We start from the raw sequence: 20,867 nt of genomic DNA, 5'->3' as shown, positions 1-20,867 counted from the left end.
GCAACATCTCTCTGGAGGAAACACCCAGGAAACACAAGGGGTAGGCTCTGAAGCACCGCCGCATGAGTTAGCTGTCACACTGCTGACAGGCATCTACATGCGTACACCGTGTACCCAGAGAAACACAAAGGAAAAACAAGGAGTGTAAAAACACATCATATTAATAACTTAGAGCAAACTACACGGAATCACAGCGTAGTTTTCACAAAGAAACTCCCTGAATCACAGAAACTCCCTGAAGCATAGAATTATAGAACTGTTTGGGTTAGAAAGGACCTTAAAGATCGTTGAGTTCCATCCCCCCTGCCATGGGCAGGGACACCTCCCACCAGAGCAGGTTGCTCAAAGCCCCATCCAGCCTGGCCTTGAACACCTCTAGCCAGGGATGGGGCATCCCCAACTTCTTTGGGTAACCTGTTCCAGTGCCTCACCACCCTCACTGTAAAGAATTTCTTCCTGATATCTAACCTAAATCTCCCCTCTTTCAGTTTAAAACCATTACCTTTTTTTCTTCCTATTGGTCCATTCCCTGATTAAGAGGGGACAGAACAAGTAAAACCTAACTTATTTAATCTGGAAGTAGGGTGAAAATAAGAGAAGGACTATAAACACAACATAAGTTAAATTTTAAAGCATACAGTTGTGAAATATTCATGTATAAGCACTGCGAAAAGCACTGTGCAACATCAGAGAAGACTGGACTTCAGAAGCCTACAAACTGTATTTAAGGTAAACCAGACATTTAGTACAAAAGAGCATGAGAAGACATTCTAACTACCAAAAAAACCAGTATTTACCCAGAGTTTCCAACCAAGAATGAAAAATTTCACTCTGCATTTTCTGTGGGGTCACTGTAGGTAATCTGCACAGCTTTCCAGCGCCAGGATGACCCTGACAGGTCATGTCTACTGCTTGGCATCAAGGTGGAGAGACTACAGTATTCATTTGTCAAAGTTCTACTTTGACTACTAAGCTTCCAGGAAAACAACTGTTAGTTGAGGCAGCTATGTATTTTGCTGTTTCTAGGTTTCCGTTCCTAAATTAGTTATAAATATGTTCTCTTAAATTGTTCTACTTCTTCCTTTCCTTAATCTGCTCCACCTCCTGTTAGCTCTCCTCTGGCAGCTGTGGCCTACAGTGGGGAGTATTATTTAAACAGCAGTAACAAATCAATTAAGTCAGCTGGATTTCTATACCAGGGTCACCTTAACTCTACAAACAGAACGTTAAAAATCTGATGTATCTCCCTAGCTACTTACAGGGGAAGTGGTTTTCTTTAACCACTGCCTGAAGAATGCTAAACCACCACATGAAATGCTTTACTACAAAGCCTACTTGAAGCAAGACCCTTTGCTATGAATGCTAACTGTCTGCTATCGTTACCTAAAGAGAAACATCTTCAATTGCTGCAACACATGGTGGGAGACTAAGCCTTTCCCACCAATCTGGCTTTCCTGGTACTGACCCCAACTTTTCACTATGCTGATGACTTCAGGCAGGATGAAGAGCGTGGTTTGCATTCTCGTTTTTCTTTGCATTTTCCCCCTTGATAAATTTGATGTGGCTGTTTTGTCCCATGATCTGAACAGTCCAATAGTTCCAGTGGAAGACTGAAAAGGCTTTTGAGTCTGTCCATTATAATACACTGAATCAAACACTACTGCAGTTTTTAAGATTTATGCAAGTATTGATTAGCTCTGTACACTTCAACACAAACCACAGCTATGTACTGTTAATATTCTGCTCCATCCAAAGAGATAAAAAAAACACTGCACAAAATCAACACAGTTCCGTTAACCTGAATACTGGATATTTTTTTTTTTCTTTTTTCTTTTCTTTTTTCCCCCTGAAGACTTCTTGCTTCTCTTTTTCTCCTTTGAAAGCATATGATAATTTGCAATGCATTTTCTAATCATTCTCCAGGTCTTTTACACCCTGCTCCCCTTTACACTATCACATGTTCTTCCACTGCACTCATTCCCCTCTCCCTCTCAAGGCCAAGTGTTTTAGTTGCGTCAATAGAGAGGTATTTGAGCACAGGGCACCTTGCTCAAGAAATTCATGCCCTATTGCACATACATTGTGTCATCTGCACTACAAAAACACCGACTACATCTCTTTAACATTGTACCAGCAGAAATTGTTGGGTTTTTTTTATCCTTCCATACGTAGATGTTTTGCTCCTCTTAGAGCTGCTGATGTTCAGTTCTCATTATGCAGCCTTTTGGTTCTTCTTAATGAGTTAGAAAGGCTGGGGTCACCCACACAGCTCAGTCAGTGCTTGTTAACAGAACAGAGAAAAATTTCCAATTCCTGTGCAAGCCCTTTTGCACAGGAGGAACATATATCAGAGCACTCAAGATGGCAAAACCAAAACCTCTCCTTGCAGGGATTAAAAACGTTTCTTCTGGCAAGATCGTTCTGTGCTCTTCAGGGGGTTTTTGGACCTACTTTACTACTGTTTTTGCCGTATTGAAAATGCCAGTTATCAGTCTTGGCTCTTTCAGGTAAGCTTGTTATTCAACAGTGACTTGGTACCATGAAAGCCTTCACAAAGCAGAAAGGAGAAATCATGCGTGTCTGTAAAGACTGTCCAATTTAAAGCTCATTGTTGTACAAAGACTCAACACAGACACAGAGCACACCTCCCTCACACTGGAACACATACACCCATCACAAACGTCTCTTGAGCCTAAGACCTCTGTAAATCCTCATCTTGGAAATATTATCAGGATCTTGTATCAAATTACTCTTGTTAAGGCAAAGAAAACGTACACTCAGATGTGTGCCATTTCAGAGTCCTTGGCTACAGGGAGGGCTGACATGGCCCAGGATTTAAGGAAGACTCACATCTTTCCAGAGCTGCAGGTGGATGCCAACCGATGCATCCCAAAATAGCACTACAGACCTCTGCTTAGGCAGATTAATCAATTTCTGAGAGTTTTTTTTTATTGGTTATTTATCTTTATTTATTGGTTAGGTGTTATCCACTGACAACCTAGTCCCCACCTCAGGGAATTTACAGTTCGTACTCTAATAGATGAGGGCATTCTGACAGCACATTACAGATCTCCTTAAAGGCTTGACTTTGTCCTGTTAACACAAGTGGCCAACAGTACTCTCACCACGTCTTCCAGAGATCAACAAGCCTGCTTCAGAAATGGAAGTTAAATCTACTGTCAGACCCTACAGCTCTCTCTGCTGCAAAGAGAGCTCTATAAAATGATTACAGTGTTTTCACTTCATAAAGTATAAAAACTGTGAGAGGACAGAAACTATCACATTGTTTTCTTGAAGTTAAAAATAGCAAACTTCCCATAGGGGCAGAGGGGAAGTGTGCACATGAGCAGGTAGAGCCTGACTCAGTTTCGGGTATTCAAAGTATTAATTCATTCTATTCATGTAGACACCTGCAAGATCAAATGATGTGGAAGAAGAATCTGTCTTAATAAGTACCATTGCCAAGGAAGAACTCTGAAGGGGTTATTCTGGTGCCCCGTTTTCCTTGTGGCCCTGCTCAAAGTGTGTAACAGCTTTGTCTAGAGCTTTGTACAAGCATGGTCAGCAAAAAAGATCAGTTTAATTTAGCTTCAGCTACCGAAAAACTAAATCCTTCATTTAAATCTCCCGGAAATGGGCAGAGAGATTTATGCCATTCTAAGACAGTTCCTAGAGTCAATAACATGGGTGCCTCCAAAGACACTTCACCTCTCCTCTACTGGCTGCAGAACCTAATGATTAACTTTATCTAGAAAGTTAACTTTCAGATGAAATTAGGTGAGGAGTCTCGTCTTGCCTGTGGAAGTCCCTTGTCTATTGCAAATAACAGACCTTTCCTCTGTTTCTTCTTGTTGTGGAATCTTGAGAGACTTGCACCCATTAAAGCACATTTTTCTCCACTTCAGAGCAAGGAATTTATGACCATGACAAAGTCTTTTGGTTTCCAAAAGGGACATTAGGCAGTCCCTAAGATGTAAATTAACAGAAATGCAATTTCTTCACAAAAAAAGTTTGCAAAGTGTGAAAAAAAAAAAAAAATCATAGAAACTCTTTTTTTTCTTTAGGTACCACTGCTCTTCAAACAAGATGATAGACAATGTTTCAGTCAAGAGAATGGTCTGCTGTGCTGCACAAACGTTTGTGCAGCCTTCATGTTCAGAAGTTACAAAAGGTTGAAAACAATCTCTTCATCTTTGTAGAAGCCAAAATTATCACCCTGTTTCAAAAGAAAAGGTGGCCATAGAAGCTCATCTCATGGTGGCTTTGCTGGAACATCTTTCTTTGACAATAGCATTGCTGCCTGTCCTTCTCAAAGCTTATAAGCCAGGTTTACAAGCAAAATTCATACAGTTTACAAAAATTTCATGTAACAGAAAAAAGGCAGTTCCACATTCTTATCCCCATCTACATCTGAAAGTAAAAGCAGTACTTCCTTGTACTGCAAAAAGATTAGTTTGAGATTATGTGGCACTGGCATGAGTATTATATCAGTTTACAGCCCTTGCCAGGAGTCTGTCCTTTTTATACAAAGAAATGACTCAGAATGATTTTCAGCATTTTTTGGTCATCCTGCACCCAGCCTACACAAGAGTGCTGGGCATTATCAGAAATGCCAACATGGAACAGCTGACTAATTCCCAAATATTTCAAGCCTCTCAAGTAAATTGCCTGTACTTTCCCTTTGAGGGCCACAGAGTTAAAAGTAAGGGCGCTGAGGTCACCTTGTTGCAGTAAATTCTCTTTATTTTGTGGTCAGTGTGCCTTACTTGTATATTCCTGTGCTAAACTGATCATCATAGCTGTGCCAGAGAAGAAAAACTTACACTTTCCTCCAGGGGGTGGTTGTAACCCGCTTCCAAGTATCTGGGGATTTTATCTTACACCCCAATATTGCTGGGACTTGAATATAGTGCTATCCTTGCTCTTCCTCCATTCCCACCTGCACCACTTCTTGTAGCACGTTACAGTTGTGGCTTCTCTTACAAGCCTTTGTTTTTCTACAGAGAGGAACATTTCATCCCTCATGGAAATTTGTGGAGTGCATTTTCTGCACAATCCTCTACCACGCAACTGCCTGCAGCTACAGGGGACTAAATCAACCAACACAGACAAGCCTCTTCCCCCCACCTATGTACCCGTACCCAGAAGACTAGGAAAAGCCCAGCTTAGCAACAAATTGAATCTGCCTTAGACATAGCAACATCTAAGTACCCAAAGTCACATGTTGGTTTCTCACCTTAGTATCTCATTTACTTTCTTTAGCTTCAGAATGGAATTTGACTCCATTCAGACTCAAGCACCTTCTGATTCTTCAAGGTAAAATCCCTCAAAGACAAAGGACACATCTCTTCCATCATGCCATTTAAATACCTTATTTACAGTCCTCACATTCCTCCACATTCTTCATGGGCCTGGTGAAAACAAAAGTGTCCAGTAGGACTGGCAAATTACAGCTATTTCGGAGTGGGAAGGAGGGAATTTCAGAGGTGCAGGGAATTCTCTGGCAGCTGCCCCATCTCCTACATACAAAAAGAGAAATCTCCTACAGACACCAAAAAAAAATATCTCTGCTACTAGCCATTAATAGCTTTATAGGTCAAAAACCTCACATCTTTGATACAGCTTGCAGGCAACAGCTAAAAGGGTCACACAGCCTTTCCCAAATACCATCTCAGCTTTAGTGCAGAGAGCTGCCCTTATGTCAACCTGCAAACACTCGTTCAGTTATAAAGCCCATAAGGCAGAGACAATAGCAGTAAAAATCTGAAATGATGGTAAAGTGATCTGAAACTGGAAGAGGAGTCTATTGATGAAGCAGAGGTGAAAAATACCTCTCTGACCCATGACCTTTCCACAAAGTGATATAGCTCTTTACTTATCATCCCACAAGAAAAACCCAATGAATAAGGTCAGCTGTTACCCTCTGTCCCAGATCTAAAAGACAGACTTTGTTTCATATCCAGCGTCCTTTCTGTGCACATAGATTTCTCTTAGGTGTCAATGAACCAAATCTTTCAGCAACAGAACTACCAGTTAGGAGCAACTCCTCTGAAGGAAGTGAGATGAAAACAAAATCTGAACCCTGAAGTTTGGAAATGCAGCTAGATGGGGAGCAGAAATCCACTTTCTGCCTCTCTGAAGATGATTTTTCCCCTCTTAATAGTTGCTTTCAGAAAACTTTGGTATGGCGTGATTAACAAGGCAGTCAAATTTAATAAAACAACAGCTGTTTTTCTGTGTTGTTATTTTTTTTAAAGATATGCAAATTAAGACAGTTCGTTTAATTGCCTAATAAATATTGTAAACACCACTCAATCTCTTTGTGGCAGTTGGAATGAAATTGTAATAATCTGCCATTTTCTACACTACAGCTTCAGTTCCACTAGTAGTAAAAAAGTCTCTCTCCCAAACACTAGCAAAAATATCCTCACCACAACATCACACATATACTTCTCAAAAGGGAAGCATTTCAACTAGAAATCTTTGGATGTACTTACTGAGATTGTACCATTGTCTAGACCTATGGACAGCCTTCTGGTTTCCGGGTTAAAAGACATGCATGAACATGGAGCTGAAAAAAATGAACATGTTGATGAAGTTAACAAAACTGTGATTCTCATTTTCTTGAAATTCTGGAAAGCCTAAAACTAGCTAACATGCTTTATGATGCTGTTCAGATTTTTTTTTCCCTTCCAATAGACGGCATTTTAAAAAAAAAAAGCGTTCTTGCAATTCATTCAACCCTATCCTATTAGGACATGGAACAATGGCTATTTCTTGCTCCAACTCCTTCATTTTTTCTTACTAGTTATCTGAAAACAGGCACGTCATACAAGAACAGTGGTGGTGTTTTGATATGAGGCACCTGACATTTCAGTATAAGTCTGAGAGATTACTTAGCTGAATAATTTTGGTTTTTTACATTTGCCTGAACTTTACTGACAATAAAAGAAAACAGAGCATTATGTCAGAGCCTTGCATCCCATACCTACAGTAATAAAAGGTAACTTGTAGGAATCAACATATCAGCCAATATTAAGGACTGTGAGTCTAACTGCCCCACAGACAACTATGACAGTATCACATACTACGGCCAAAATAAAAGACTGTATTGAAAACTACCCACTGCTTTATTATATCACAATTACTCTAATAAACATCGGGATATACTCTTAAATGGCATACAAGTCAGTCATAGTATGCTACCTCGGGGATCTGGCAAGGTTCACATCAAGGGTAAAACCAAAATTTTCTTGCAAGGATTCAAGAGCTCTGGTTGGTTTAATTGAGAAACTGAAGTTGCGTTCAGAAGGCAGGGATCTTTTTTACAGCTAACACAGCAGCAGGCAGCTGGGAGCCCTGCTGTCCCAACAGAAACCTTCCGGAATCATTTTTCAGCAGCAATTGCCATGTGCAGCTAGGAGCAGGCATTCTTACTTCTTTGATAGCGATAACAATGTTTTCTTAAACCATATTCTTGTGATAAATATAGAGTACAGTCAGATGTGCTTTTAGCTCTGTTATCCCCCCCTCCCCTTGGTTTCTAGTCTCCTTTTTGATTACTCGCAGTATTTCTGTTACTAACAAGCTTGGAGTCCTCTCTCTCTTTTGCAGTACTGTATATCTGGTATATACCCATTTTGTGTAACATCTCACATAGGATTAATCAGTCCATAGCTCAGCAAGTCTTCCTTGATAGTTTAGTTGGCAGCAAAGATATATGAAGAAGAGGAAAGTCTACGTTGGCTGTTTAATAAAACTGGTTCTACCTTCAGTATTGACTCTCCCTTGAAAAGCTTCCTAAAGGACAATCAACTGCAAGCAGAAAGCCTACCAGATCCACATCCAGGCAGGCACCTCCATTTCTTTCTTTCCTGGAAGGGTTGACTGTATTAAATCAACAAAAAAGCTTCAGTTCAAGGAAACTGCCAGAAGGGAAACACTTAAATTAGGGCTACTAACAGTGACATAATTGCTTCTTCCTATACCTCTCCCTCAAAAAAGACAAACTCAAATCATGCCTTTGGATGGCGGTACATTTACTATTATATTGATGCTTCTAGGGTTGCAGCAGAATTAGATGGTTCTAGGAAAAACAGACGGGGAAAAAAAAAAAAGGCAATTCTAAGCAGAATAAATATCAAATCCTTTTAAAAGCACTTAATGCCAGAACGGGCATATTTTACATATCAGCTTTCAAACACTAGGCACTGTGCACACATTGAAAGAGGCACTAGTAACTCTGAAGGCAATAAACAGCTCGCAGAGAAAAAGTCTCAGGTAAATTAGCTATTTGAAGTATGCTTTTTCCAAATAGCCTGAAACACTTCAGACACAAAAGGTGCAAGCAACTGCTTGACACAGGTTGATTACAAAAAAAATCCCTTCTAAATTCCTGCCCCCTGTGTACACAGCCACAGCAGTGTAAAGATACTTATTTTGCTATAACCATTTTCCTAAGGGAATTCTCCAGTAACATGTGCTCTTGGAAAAATCATTATGTCAGCACCAAAACTATGTTCATGCAAGCTACACTAATGTAGTTAAAGTGATGCCAGTTGTAACAAGACTGCAGCAGCTTATGCTTTAGTGGAAATAAAATGACATTTCAGATACTTAGCACTTAGACTCATTAAGAAGAGAGAGAGGAAAAAACCCAACAAAGCAACAGAATGCAAACAAAACCCCCACCAAACTACCCCAAGCCCTAGGCTTCTGAGATTTTTAAGATCCTTTTAAAATAATAGCCAGGAAAAATAACAGCACTCTGAAGGCCTTCTACTTCAGTACCTAGCTATGATTTGGATTTCAGACTGGAAAAAGATTGATCTGAACTGCTACAGAGGACAGGCAGGATATTGCTGATGCAGAAGTCTGACTGTAGTCTTTTTCTTAAATACAGGGCAAACACACTGATTTTAGCTTTTGGAAAATGAATTATGGAAGAAAAGCCCAATTACATACTTCAAGCTCTCATCAGTGTGTCACCTCTACTAGAGGGCGACAGAAGTAGAAGAGAAATAGAAACGTTCTACCTGCAGTTTCAAGAACCACCCTTTGAAGTGCCTGAAAGCAGCATCATTTAAGACTGAAGGGGCGTGTTTTGCTTTGCAGTTTTTTTAACCTCCTGTTCCAAACACAGGGTTAGCTAGGAAAACCATCATCAGACAGAGAGTGTATTATCTGCCTTAAAGACTGGATATGGATACTCCACTGTTCCTCACTACAATAAATCCTTTACTCTGTTGCACATCTGCGAGAGGTTTTTGGTTGGTTGGGTTTGGGTCCTGTTGGTTGGCTTTTTTTTTTTTTTTGACTACAGTTCCTTTTCCTTTCATAAATTTGTGTCTACTAAGTTGGCTTTTTTCTCCTGTACAGATACTGCCCAGAAGTCACACATCTAACCACGATTACATGTATATAATCTGTGTAACTAAGGGTACACATCAAACCATGAGGAGGGCTAACCTGCTCATCAGAGGTCTGTTGTTAATACAGCTGCTGAGACAACACTGGCTGGAATGAAGAAGATGCATTAGGTAGGTTTCCATTTTACCAACTTGCCTTACTGATGATTTAACAGTGGGTGTAACACTCACAGCTCTTTCTTTCTCATGGGCTAGAGGAGCTGATCAAAAATGTGGCCACCATGCTGTCTAGAATTTTCCAACCACAGAAACACCTATAAGGCAGGGCATAAAACTTCATAATTGGGGAAATCCCCAAAGCAGCAAATGTACCTACTTAGAAGGGATCTACAAACTTCATCTTTTTTTCAGGTATTGAATGGGTTTCACGTTCAGAATGCACTGATGGCCTCATTTGGGTGCAGTGCTTGACCAAAGCACATGGCTGACTTGGCCCAACTCCTCATCCTCCTCATTTCCCAGAGTCCCTGGGGTGCAAACTCAGTTCTTAAGGCTATCTGATGTCAAATCATAAAAGGGTGTGCGTCAGGCACCACCATAACCAAAGTCACAAGTAATGCTAATAGTGTATCTATGGGTGGAACTGCCACTCACAGCTTGCTAAGCAACACAAAGGCCCGATCATTCCTACTATATTTTTACACAGAGAACCTCCAGGCAATTGTTCTCTAGACAACAAAAACCAATGTGAACCTAAAGCAGAGGACCATCATAAAGGTGTTTCACACATAAATAGACAGAATGATCATTTCAAGTCAAGTGCAGACTTGTGCAGAGGCTGACTCCGAGTCCTTCTATGACTTCCAAGCTTAAAGCCATGGCTGATAGCAATGTAACTGGCATTGCTCCAGTTGTTAATTATACCTGATCATTCTTGAAACTGGTGAATAACCCAGCATAATTTTAATATCTCATGGCTCAAAAGCTTACCAGCCTTCTAAGTGAAGGAGCAGTGTCAGGTGTTCAAATTTATGAAGGAGCCTTAAAATAGTCCCCTTTGAGTGGATCTGGATCTACTCCATCATTTCCAGTGAAGCTGTTATTACTGGCAATAATGCAGCCTTGCTAAGACCAGAGGAGAACCTAACAAGATTTTAAAATGCTAGTGTATGCAAAAATATCATATGGAAAAAGAGAAGTATCATTGCCAAACTGCTAAAACAGTCATTTCGTAACAGTTTGACTGGGGAAAGCATTAGGACAGGTCAAGGGGACTCAGGCCACTGTTAGTGATCATAGAATCATAGAATCATCTACGTTGGAAGGGACCTTAAAGATCATCTAATCCAACCATCAACCTAACTCTGACAAAGAAATAAGAAATAGGAAATAAAAATTACTAAACCATATTCCTGAGGACCATGTCTACCCGTCTTTTGAACACCTCCAGGCATGGTGCCTCAACCACTTCCCTGGGCAGCCTATTCCAATGCTGCATAACCCTTTCGGTGAAGAAATGTTTCCTAATATCCAATCTAAACCTCCCCTGGCGCAACTTGAGGCCATTTCCCCTTGTCCTATCTCCTGTGACTTGGGAGACAAGACCAACCCCCACCTATCTACATTCTTGCTTCAAGTAGTTATAGAGTGCGATAAGGTTCTCCCTTAGCCTCCTCTTCTCCAGAAGAGAAAGGGAGCTCATGACAGAGCTCCACAGAGTTCTGTCAAGCTTCACAGGCTGCCATATCGTTAGCTGGATTCCTGTACATATTTGAGAAAAATATTGAGCAGAAAGTACCTTTGAAGCTTGACATACTCTTATGAGCTAGTCCATCACCAAAGGAAGAAGAGAGATCCTCCTCTCTACAAAATGAATGCTTTCTTAAAGCAGGCAGTCAAACACCATGGCCACTCTAGGGTCCCAAGCTGATGTTATTGTGGTATTATAACTTATATCTTCAACATTTTATGTATCATGGAGACAGATGTCTCTTCCAAATCTAGCCATCTTAGCTTAAAATAGTTCTTTTTACAGTAAGAACACCTCGATGGGGCTTGATACGTGCTCCAAAATCTGTGAATTTAAGGTTAGTTTTATAAGTTTTCCAAAGACAGGCTAACCTAGCACATCTTGAAGCTGACTGAGGAGCATCAGCACACCCTTGCTGCTGGTGACCTGCAGAGTTATATTCCTGCACTCAGCCACAGGGGTCATGACGAACCGGTATAGCTGTGATTTCTTCAACTGTCTCCTGCAAAAATGGACATTCATCTGCAGTTTCTTTTAAAGCATGAACACTCTCTGTGGGAGAGGAGACATACAGCTGGATCATACTGGAGGGATCCATCAGGGATACTTGGTTTTCCATATTTAATTGCAGGGGTGAAATGATTTTTCTTCACTGGAAGATCTGCTTTCCCTGTCTAGTATCCTCTCTATCATATTAGCTGCTGCAGGATATTAAGCTCTTATCAAATAAAACCATTTACCATTGCAGTCTAATGGACTAAGCACACACAGTAGGAAGGGCAGAGTGATTTATACTAGAGATTTACAAAGCTTTATGGACACCATTAGTGGTGGAATATAAGACTACATTTTGAGCTCCCACATTTTTTAATCTATGTTTGCATTAAATGCTCATCCCTTGCTAGCATATCTGTATCCTTTTGCTGCTGTAATCCCTGATGCCTCTCAGAAGCATTAGCACGCAACTTGGTAAAACTTCACAGAAATCAAGAGGATTGTTCAAGAATAATATTTAACACAGGGTGGTAAGCTTGCATAACATAAACATGAAGCTTCAGCAAAACCAGAAAAAGCCATTTTGCAAATACACAGTAGATAATGAACATCTCCATATACTTACATGGCATTGCATGGTATATGCTGGGCCAGTACTGCCCACTGTCTCTCTTCAGCCAGACACGAACTGTTCTACAAAAGAAAAAAACCACAACACACTCATGAGGAAGAATGAAAAAGTAACCATGAATGAAAACAAAGTGGTGACAATGAGTGCACTGCACTTCAAAAGTAAATTATTTTGCCGAGAGGGGAAAATAAACATGCAAACTCCTACAGCAGCCTTATACATCAACCACAGGTTAACTTCTGTAAGGTGATGAGGGTAGCCCATTCCTTGGTTCCCCATAGCATTTAACGTCTTGGCGTAACACAACAGTATTTGGAAACTGCTGTGGCTTTTTGCTTCTTGCCTTTCCCAAGGACTGGAATACCACTGTTCACTCAATGCCTCAGATGAAGATTTAGGACACCCATCATACCCCAGGAAGCCATACCTATACCAGCCCACCCAGTCCCCTGAAGAAGCCTTCCCTCTGGTCTCAGGGTAGGCCTTGGTCCATCTACTACCTGTTGTTTTGTTGTTTTGCTTCAGGAAAACTTCTGAGCAAAGAAACGAGGTTCTGAGATTTTTGACATCTCTTTACTAAGATTATTTCCATTTGTGCCAACAGTGAGCTCTTCAGCTTCACGACCTTCCCCCCTCCTTGGTGTACTCAGAGTGCTATCAGATGCCCACTAGGCATCAGGCTGACAAAGCCAAACTCTTATCCTTCTCTGAAGAGGATGATCAAGGCAACAGGCAGCCTGGCAGTCCTCCTCTGCCCCATCAGTTTGGAGTTGCTGTCCTCAGAGGCACCTAGAACCACACAGTGCTCCAGGCCTCTCCACAAACACACCAGTAGTTTCCTCTCTGCTACAAGAGAGGAATGTATCCCAATGGATCTCAGCATTACTTTTGCTTTCTCATAACCATGTCACACTGGCAGCTCCCTGTCATTGAATCCACACCCTTCACACACTTGAGAAGCCTATTGCTTGTCTTCTGAGCAAAGGATTTGGACTGATATACTATCTGGGTCATTAAATATTTATTATTTCAGTCATCCACTTGTTTTGGTCCAGTCTCTGGACCTCTCTCTTTCTAATTGAAGCTCTCTCTTAACTTTAGTTCATTAGCTAATTTCATCAAACCATTCCTAGTAACAGTGTCACCAGCTAAAGCAGCAGGCAACCAGTAATCTCCTGCTGGTTCCTGCAGAGCCAAGGTGACTGTCATCTCAATTACAGCCAACTGTTACCTGCCTTACTGTTCCTCAAATCCTTATCTTCATTTTTCCCTAGTAAACTCTCCATATAATACTGTATTCCATGTGTTACTGATTTACACCAACTATACTAACCTTCTCTAGAAAATTTAGTTATCCAAGACAGCATCAGGTTAGTGCAGAACAAGAGATTTTTAACCCAACAGCCACTTAATCAGACTTCTAATCAGTCTTATCCACCGAAGTTAGTATGCAATAGTAGGTACAAGACGGATCTTTAAAACTATTGTTAAACATAAGCCTTATTTTCCTGTATAAAGACTGTAATTTGCACTTGACAATATCAAGGAAAACAGAACAAAACCAAGCAAGAATGGCTCTTTCCAGTTCATGAAACGCAGAAATATAGCTTATGAGGAAGACTACATGGTCATTACTACTGCTACCTCATTTTCATGGAAAAGCATTTTTCAGCCCTTTTTAGCCAACAAAAGTTTAGAGCAACTTGTTAATCACAGAATGATACGGGGTTGGAAGGGACCTCTGGAGATCGTCCAGTCCAACCTCCTCAACCAAAGCAGGTCCACTTAGAGCAGGTTGCACAGGAACTTGTCCAGGCGGGTTTTGAATGTCTCCAGAGAAGGAGACTCCACCACCTCTCTGGGCAGCCTGTTCCAGTGCTCTGCCACCCTCAAAGTAAAAAAGTTCCTCCTCATGTTAAGCTAGAACTTCCTATGTGCAAGTTTGTGCCCATTTCCTCTTGTCCTGTCCCTGGGCACCACTGAAAAAAGACCAGCCCCATCCTCTTGGCACCCACCCTTTAAGTATTTATAGGTGTTGATCAGATCCCCCCCCCGCCTTCTCTTCTCCAGACTAGAAAGACCCAAGTCCATCAGTCTTTCCTTGTAAGAGAAATGTTCCAGGCCCCTAATCATCTTTGTGGTCTTCTGCTGTACCCTCTCCAGCAGTCGCCTGTCCTTCTTGAGCTGGGGAGCCAGCTATACATATAATATAATGTAAATTGATCTAAGATGTTACATTCACAAGACAAGTCTGAACAAAGATGTCATGCAATATATTAACACAATTCAACTAGTTATCTATCCTGCAAGCCTCAAGCTAAGGGCTGCACCATTTTGTGTTCCCAGATTGCATATATCCAAAATCAGATTTTTGCTCATCCTTCCCTGCATCCAAACTCATTTTCCAGCAAATGTTTCACAGACCTGCGTATTGGGCACCACACAAGCATCACCATTTTAGAAGTGACACAAGCATACACTTTGACACAGCACATGGCTCTAAAAACTAATATTCTACTGGGTTAGAAAGCATTCACAAATTACTCAAAACATGTAAAATTCAGTATAATTAACGTCCTAAGTCTAACACCCTTTTTGCCACAAACACACTGAAAAATTTGAAGTAGATTTGAAGCAAAACCACTGACACATTCAGGGAGAATTCATCAGCTGATAACAATGCTGATAATCGTATTGTCAATAGGGATAGGGCCAAATCCTTCTGTCATTCCTTGCTGTAGCTGACCATAGCTGTTGTCACAGCAGCACTCTGATTGCAAACCTTGGGTCTGGGAAGACATCCACAGGCACAGGGCTCTATGCCAGGGTCCACCCAAAGGGGTCCACCTTTGCTAAGAAAGTGGTCACTGTAATTCTGGAACCACATCAGCCTCTCTGTTTCCTAGAGGCAAGAGCTCTGGGACAGTCAAGCTCTTATTAATGTCTTTATCCTCATCAAGTGAGGTTATCGTGGGAATGAATGAGTGTGCACAAAAAACTCATGGGATGAATCACAGGGAGCTGAAATAACTCAATACGAAACATCACTGGGGAAGCGCACCAATATCCTGTGAGAGTCTTGTCTTCCTTGACCACCCCAATCTATATATTCAGTGCTACCAGTTTCAAAACTCCCAGGCTTTGACAAAGTTGCCTCTCCTTTCCACTTTAAGGCTCTGGCAAATAGTAAATCCAGTACAATATCTTACAGATAATTCAGCTTGTTAAAAAAAAAAAAAGAAAAGAGTATGTATAAGAAAAGATGTTTCACAAGCTGAAGGAAACAAAAACCAGTACAATATCTTACAGATAATTCAGCTTGTTAAAAAAAAAAAAAGAAAAGAGTATGTATAAGAAAAGATCTTTCAATTCAATTTTATTTGCAAAAATGGCAATAATTTGGATGCTTTGGGTTGTTTTTTAAACTGTACCCATTGTGAATTTACTAATTAATTTGACAATTATTTCAATATTAAGACTGTTAGATGAATGATAGTAAAACAAAAAATATTTTCTGCTTAAGCTCAAAAAAACCCTCAAACCTGGTGGAGGTTCCTAGTTAAGAGCAAAACTACTTTTACTAGTGTAGGCCTCTTCTGTAGGCACACAGTATGCTCATTTCTTTACATTGTCAAATATATTTCCATTCAATGACTAATTCATGCAAAATGAGAAACAAAGCATTCTAAGAATAAAAAGACTATGAAAAGATGTTATCTAACTCTAAGGTGTGTGATAGGGAACATAACCAGCGAGTTAGTTCATGTAACTCATTACAGAAATACTTATCCCCTCAGTATATCATTTTAAATAAAGGAAAACAAAAGAGCTCATAAACAATTTATTTTAAAATTAAGGGTGATTACTATGCATATCTTCAAAACAAGCATTTAAAAGTTATGTTAAGCATTATAATGGAATTCCATCACCTACATATCTGCTGATGTAAAAGTGTAAACATTCTTCCTCGTATCAGAAAATGTCATCAGAAAATGATGACTCATTATTTTCTTCCCTTAAGATCACTGGATTAGATATGGCATTTTATTGAAAGAAGAAAAAAAATCACCTCAGTTCAATAAACTTTTCTGGGTAACTTTTTCTCAAAGCAGATCTGGGCTAAAGAACAAATTGCACCAACAGCTGAACTTGGGAGAAGACAAATGCTCTTGGAAGAAAGTGTCCTTTATTCAGCTGCAGTTCTGCACACTTTTGATACTTCTTATCACAATACTACCCACTAGACGCCAAACCCAGAGCTTTTGAAGCTTCTAAAGAATACAAAGAAAAAAAACAAGCATGAATGAAAATAAGCTTTTTTAATGAAAATATAGCATGAAGAGTATTTGGTGGTTGCATGGTTACTGGACTCAAACACAGCACCCACCCAAGTCAGGATCCATTCTTCAATTGCTCTAGAGCGATTCAATCAGCATCACCATGGAAATTAGTCTCCCCTTCATTTTGTTGCCAGTGAATTGGCTTGGAAAGATTTTTAGAACCTGTCAAATCAATGGATACTCTAATTAGTCTCCCCTTCATTTTGTTGCCAGTGAATTGGCTTGGAAAGATTTTTAGAAGCTGTCAAATCAATGGATACTCTTCTAAGTCTTTTCATAACAAATACGATTTATTTTTAAATGAGACAGGCTACGCAGAAAAAATTGTGCCATGCAAAAGACAGGCTATGTCTTCATATATTTAGGGGATTTGAAAGAAAAATTGCTTCTCTCTGTTACTCTCAAGAGTACGTGTCTCAAGTCCAGGTGGCTGTGGTTGTACCAGCACATCTCAAACACACTGCTAGGCTGTGCACATCTGCAGGATCTGCTTCATCTAAGCACTCACTACTCACTGAGGTGCCTGTGTAAATAGCAGCACATCCACCTCAGCGTGGCAGCTCCACTCTTCACTATCTACAGAAACTTATTCAAGTAGTGGTAAATGCCACTGTATATTCTTTCTGCTAAAGACATTTTGCTCATACAAATCCTGGTTTGTGTATTTAGGTTGCAGTGTGCTCCATGAAAGCCTGAACAATGCTGCTGGGCAGGATGCAAGATTCTCTACTTGATCCCTAGTCTGACCTGAGCTTCTTCTCATCTCACTGCTGGAAAACTCAGTCTTGCTTGGAGCTGTGAAGCTGAGTCTCTGTGACTGACTCATGGGCGAACTGAAATTAAGGCAAAAGACAAATATTGGTGTTACGTACAGTACAGACATATTAGACATGTCTAAGCATTGTCCCAAGACGTTTGCATGTTGCAATACTGCGAACTCTGTTGTAGGGAGATCCAACCTACAGAGAAACAAGTTATTCCTATTACCTAGAGAAACAAGTTATTCCTATTCCACTCCACTTCTCCAGAATATCAGTAAAACCACCAGTTCTAGTTGTGAGTGAAGAAATCCAATGTATCAGTTTCCCATAACAGATTCCTCCTCCCATGTTTGCCTTCCTCACTCCTGCTTTTTTAAACATTTATCTTTGCTGAGATGCACTTGTGTAATGCACTATCGCCTTCATGCCCCAGGCATACACCAGCTGTATAACAGAGCAGAGGTAGTCCTCAACACACACAATCTACTACAATATTTCGTAGGTATTCTTGGCTTTCAGAAAATTGTTTTAGATGGCATTTTAACATACTCCTCATTATTCTTTATACCTTGGACCATATATTGTGAGTATTTTTGATCTCCTATCTTGCTGGGGGACCAAGAGGGGTAAGTATCAAACCCAGTACAAGCTTCACAATGAGTTTTATTCCTATTTGTAGTGAGTACCTGGTATGGAAACTTTCATGTCACTTTCCAAGTTGCATAAGTCTCATCCAGAAATCAAAGCCTGCCCCATGTACATTACTGCTCCTTGGGAAAGGGAGGCACGACATCAGTGCAAATGACATTACATGGTTAAAAATGAAGACAACTTTCTGTCAACTGTCCTAACCACAGAGCTGATTTAACACAATTACAGAACAGTTTCCAAACAGGAAAAAAAACCAAGGACACTAAACTATTCTGGAGAATCCATTAAAATGCTCATCTAGCTATTTATTTGACAGAAGAAAGGAAAAGAGATTGGGATAATACCATATCCAGGGTTAGTGCAGTGTGTGAGGTTTCAGGCATAACTAATGGAGTATTAGCACATATTCTCACCATCAATATATTGAAATCTTCTTTAGTGTTGAAACAAAAAATTGAAAAACTGTCTGTTCCTAAATATCCAATAATAGACAATTCAGAAGTATTCAAAATCTATAGCTCTCTGGAAACTAAATAACTACACTGGAAACAGCAAAAGCTTTATCTGCTGTCATTAAATAAACATGACAATAGTAGCATTTGAAGTCAAAATACAGCACTGACAGTTTTACTACTTTTAACAGAGAGACACTGTCATTAAAAGTGGGATAAGGAAAAATATTTAACAGCTGCACTAAAGATACTGCAGTACTATAAACCCCCCCAACTTCTCCAGGGACTTTTGTGGGCAAGACATGCGAAGAGATTCTGGCTCCCACCAATTAATGACATGAACTGCTACTGGGATTTTCTGAAAGAATAAAAGATCTTTAATGTTTAGTGGCAGCTCATGAACCACTGCCAGTGTACTGGAACCAGCAACAAGGAGTTTTGTTTCTCTGATAAGTTTTGAAAGAAAATATATGAAAGCAAAAGTCAAAACCAGGGCTGATTTCTGAGCCAGCCTGTGTTTCAGGGAAAACAAAAAGAAGTTTAATGGCAGAGTGCCAAAACCTCAGGCACCAAAAGGACTTTATCTAACAGGTCCTCACCCTATTCCCTCCTGAAAAAAAAAAAAAAAAAAACAAAACCAAAACCAAACCAACCCAAATCCCCAACATTTCCACGCCACCCCTAAACCCAGCCCCAAAACCCCAGGAAAGTGCATGACTGTCTCTCAGCCTCACCCATGCTAGGCCCCACAAAGCCCATCACACAACTCTGATGGAGGGTTCTGCATAAACCCTACAATTTTGGGCTGGATTCCAGTTTCTATCTTGTTTCCACTGGTTTTGATGAACAAATGTGTGATTTAAAACGAATGAATCAAGGGTTTACTCACTGTAGTTTTTCTAAGAATATGAGAGAGTGTACAGCTATACATCACTGTAGACATGTTCCAGGTTCGTTCATATTACAAAAGGGCATGTTTGGTTTTTAAAATGAAGTGCAAGAGCTGCTAGTTCAGGAAAGGGAGACAATGCATGGGGAAAAGATTAAAGAGTTTTGAAGAACAGGCTTTATTTCAGGGCTGTTTTAGAGAGGTTCTCTCTTCTCAGCGATTATATAAGGGCATTTCTAGAAGATACAATATCTTCATTGTAACCTCGGTCTGTAACTCAAGCATCGTGCCTTCATTGTAACCTCGGTCTGTAACTCAAGCTTTTATATTTCCTATAAAATAAAAGCCTTTTGAACAATAATTGCATTTGAACTCTTTACACTCTGTATGACTCAAGCCCTGCAACAAAGCAATAGAATCATAGAACGGCTTGAGTTAGAAGCGACCTTAAAGATCACCGAGTTCCACTGCCCCTGCCATGGGCAGATACACCTCCCACCAGACCAGGCTGCTCAAAGCCCCATCCAGCCTGGCCTTGAACACTTCCAGGGATGGGGCATCCACAGCTTCTCTGGGCAACCGGTTCCAGTGTCTCACCACCCTCATAGTAAAGAATTTCTTTCTGGTATCTAATCTAAATCTCCCCTCTTTCAGTTTAAAACCATTACCCCTTGTCCTATTGCTACACTCCATCATAAAGAGTACCACCTTCAGGTACTGGAAGGCTACTTACTGTAAGGTCTCCCTGAAGCCTTCTCTTCTCCAGGCTGAACAGCCTCAACTCTCTCAGCCTGTCTTCATAGAGTGCTAAGTCAAGAGGAAGCAGGGCCAGCTCCCAACAGCCAACACCTTTGACATCCTACTGTTTCATCCAAAAATGCCACTGCCATTGCACAAAGCTCAGAAGCACCAGAGAAATACGACAGCTGCAAGGGAACCAAACCAAATAACAGCTGCAAGCAGTCCTAGATGTGAACAGCACAGGGAGCAGACCAAAAACCACGTGGGTGCAGCTGGACCTGGTAGAAGTTGTATAGGCACTGACTAAGGAGTCTGATGAGTCCTTGAATGTTCAAGGGCACTGTCAATCCCACACAATGACATAAACACCCCTCACCCCCCGCTTCAAATTTATCCATGCCCAGGCTAGCAGAGAATGTTTTTGGTGAGGTTTGCCACTACAGCAATCTCCATGATAATGATCTACATGGCTCTTGCCAGACAGGGGTCAATAAAAGTCCAGACTTCTCATTTCTCCTCCTGCCACCAAAAGATGATGCCAGATACAGAATTTAAAATGCAAACACCCATGTGATGCTGAACAGGGACCTCAGGAGCAACTCTATAGTCTGGTGCAAAGAGTAGGGTAGGGGGAAACACATAAAAGGGTTCACTCATGGACTTTTTTTAACCATAAGCTACTGGCAATGAATCTGATTTTTGCTACCTTTGATGACCCTCTGCATTAAATCTAATTAGTTTTATTTGCTCTCCTTCATAATCCTCCCCTGTGAATGTCTCTTCCTCATC

The 20,867-nt window shown here is 40.5% G+C and overlaps 1 protein-coding gene across 1 annotated transcript in view; it reads right to left on the bottom strand.

Moving 5' to 3' along the window:
• Positions 1 to 20,867, bottom strand: part of WDFY2 (WD repeat and FYVE domain containing 2) — a 66,093-nt gene that overhangs the window by 19,037 nt on the left and 26,189 nt on the right. Inside the window, exons 2-3 of the mRNA XM_014965684.1 lie at positions 12,239 to 12,306; positions 6,498 to 6,571 (exon numbers count right to left, since the gene is read on the bottom strand). Of these exons, the coding sequence (XP_014821170.1) occupies positions 6,498 to 6,571; positions 12,239 to 12,306 (142 nt within the window). The remainder of the gene's footprint in view (positions 1 to 6,497; positions 6,572 to 12,238; positions 12,307 to 20,867) is intronic.

Source organism: Calidris pugnax, unplaced genomic scaffold (genome assembly GCF_001431845.1).
Source record: "Calidris pugnax isolate Ruff unplaced genomic scaffold, ASM143184v1 scaffold20, whole genome shotgun sequence".
NCBI classification, from domain to species: Eukaryota; Metazoa; Chordata; class Aves; order Charadriiformes; family Scolopacidae; genus Calidris; species Calidris pugnax.
This window is presented reverse-complemented; position numbering and strand designations above follow the sequence as displayed.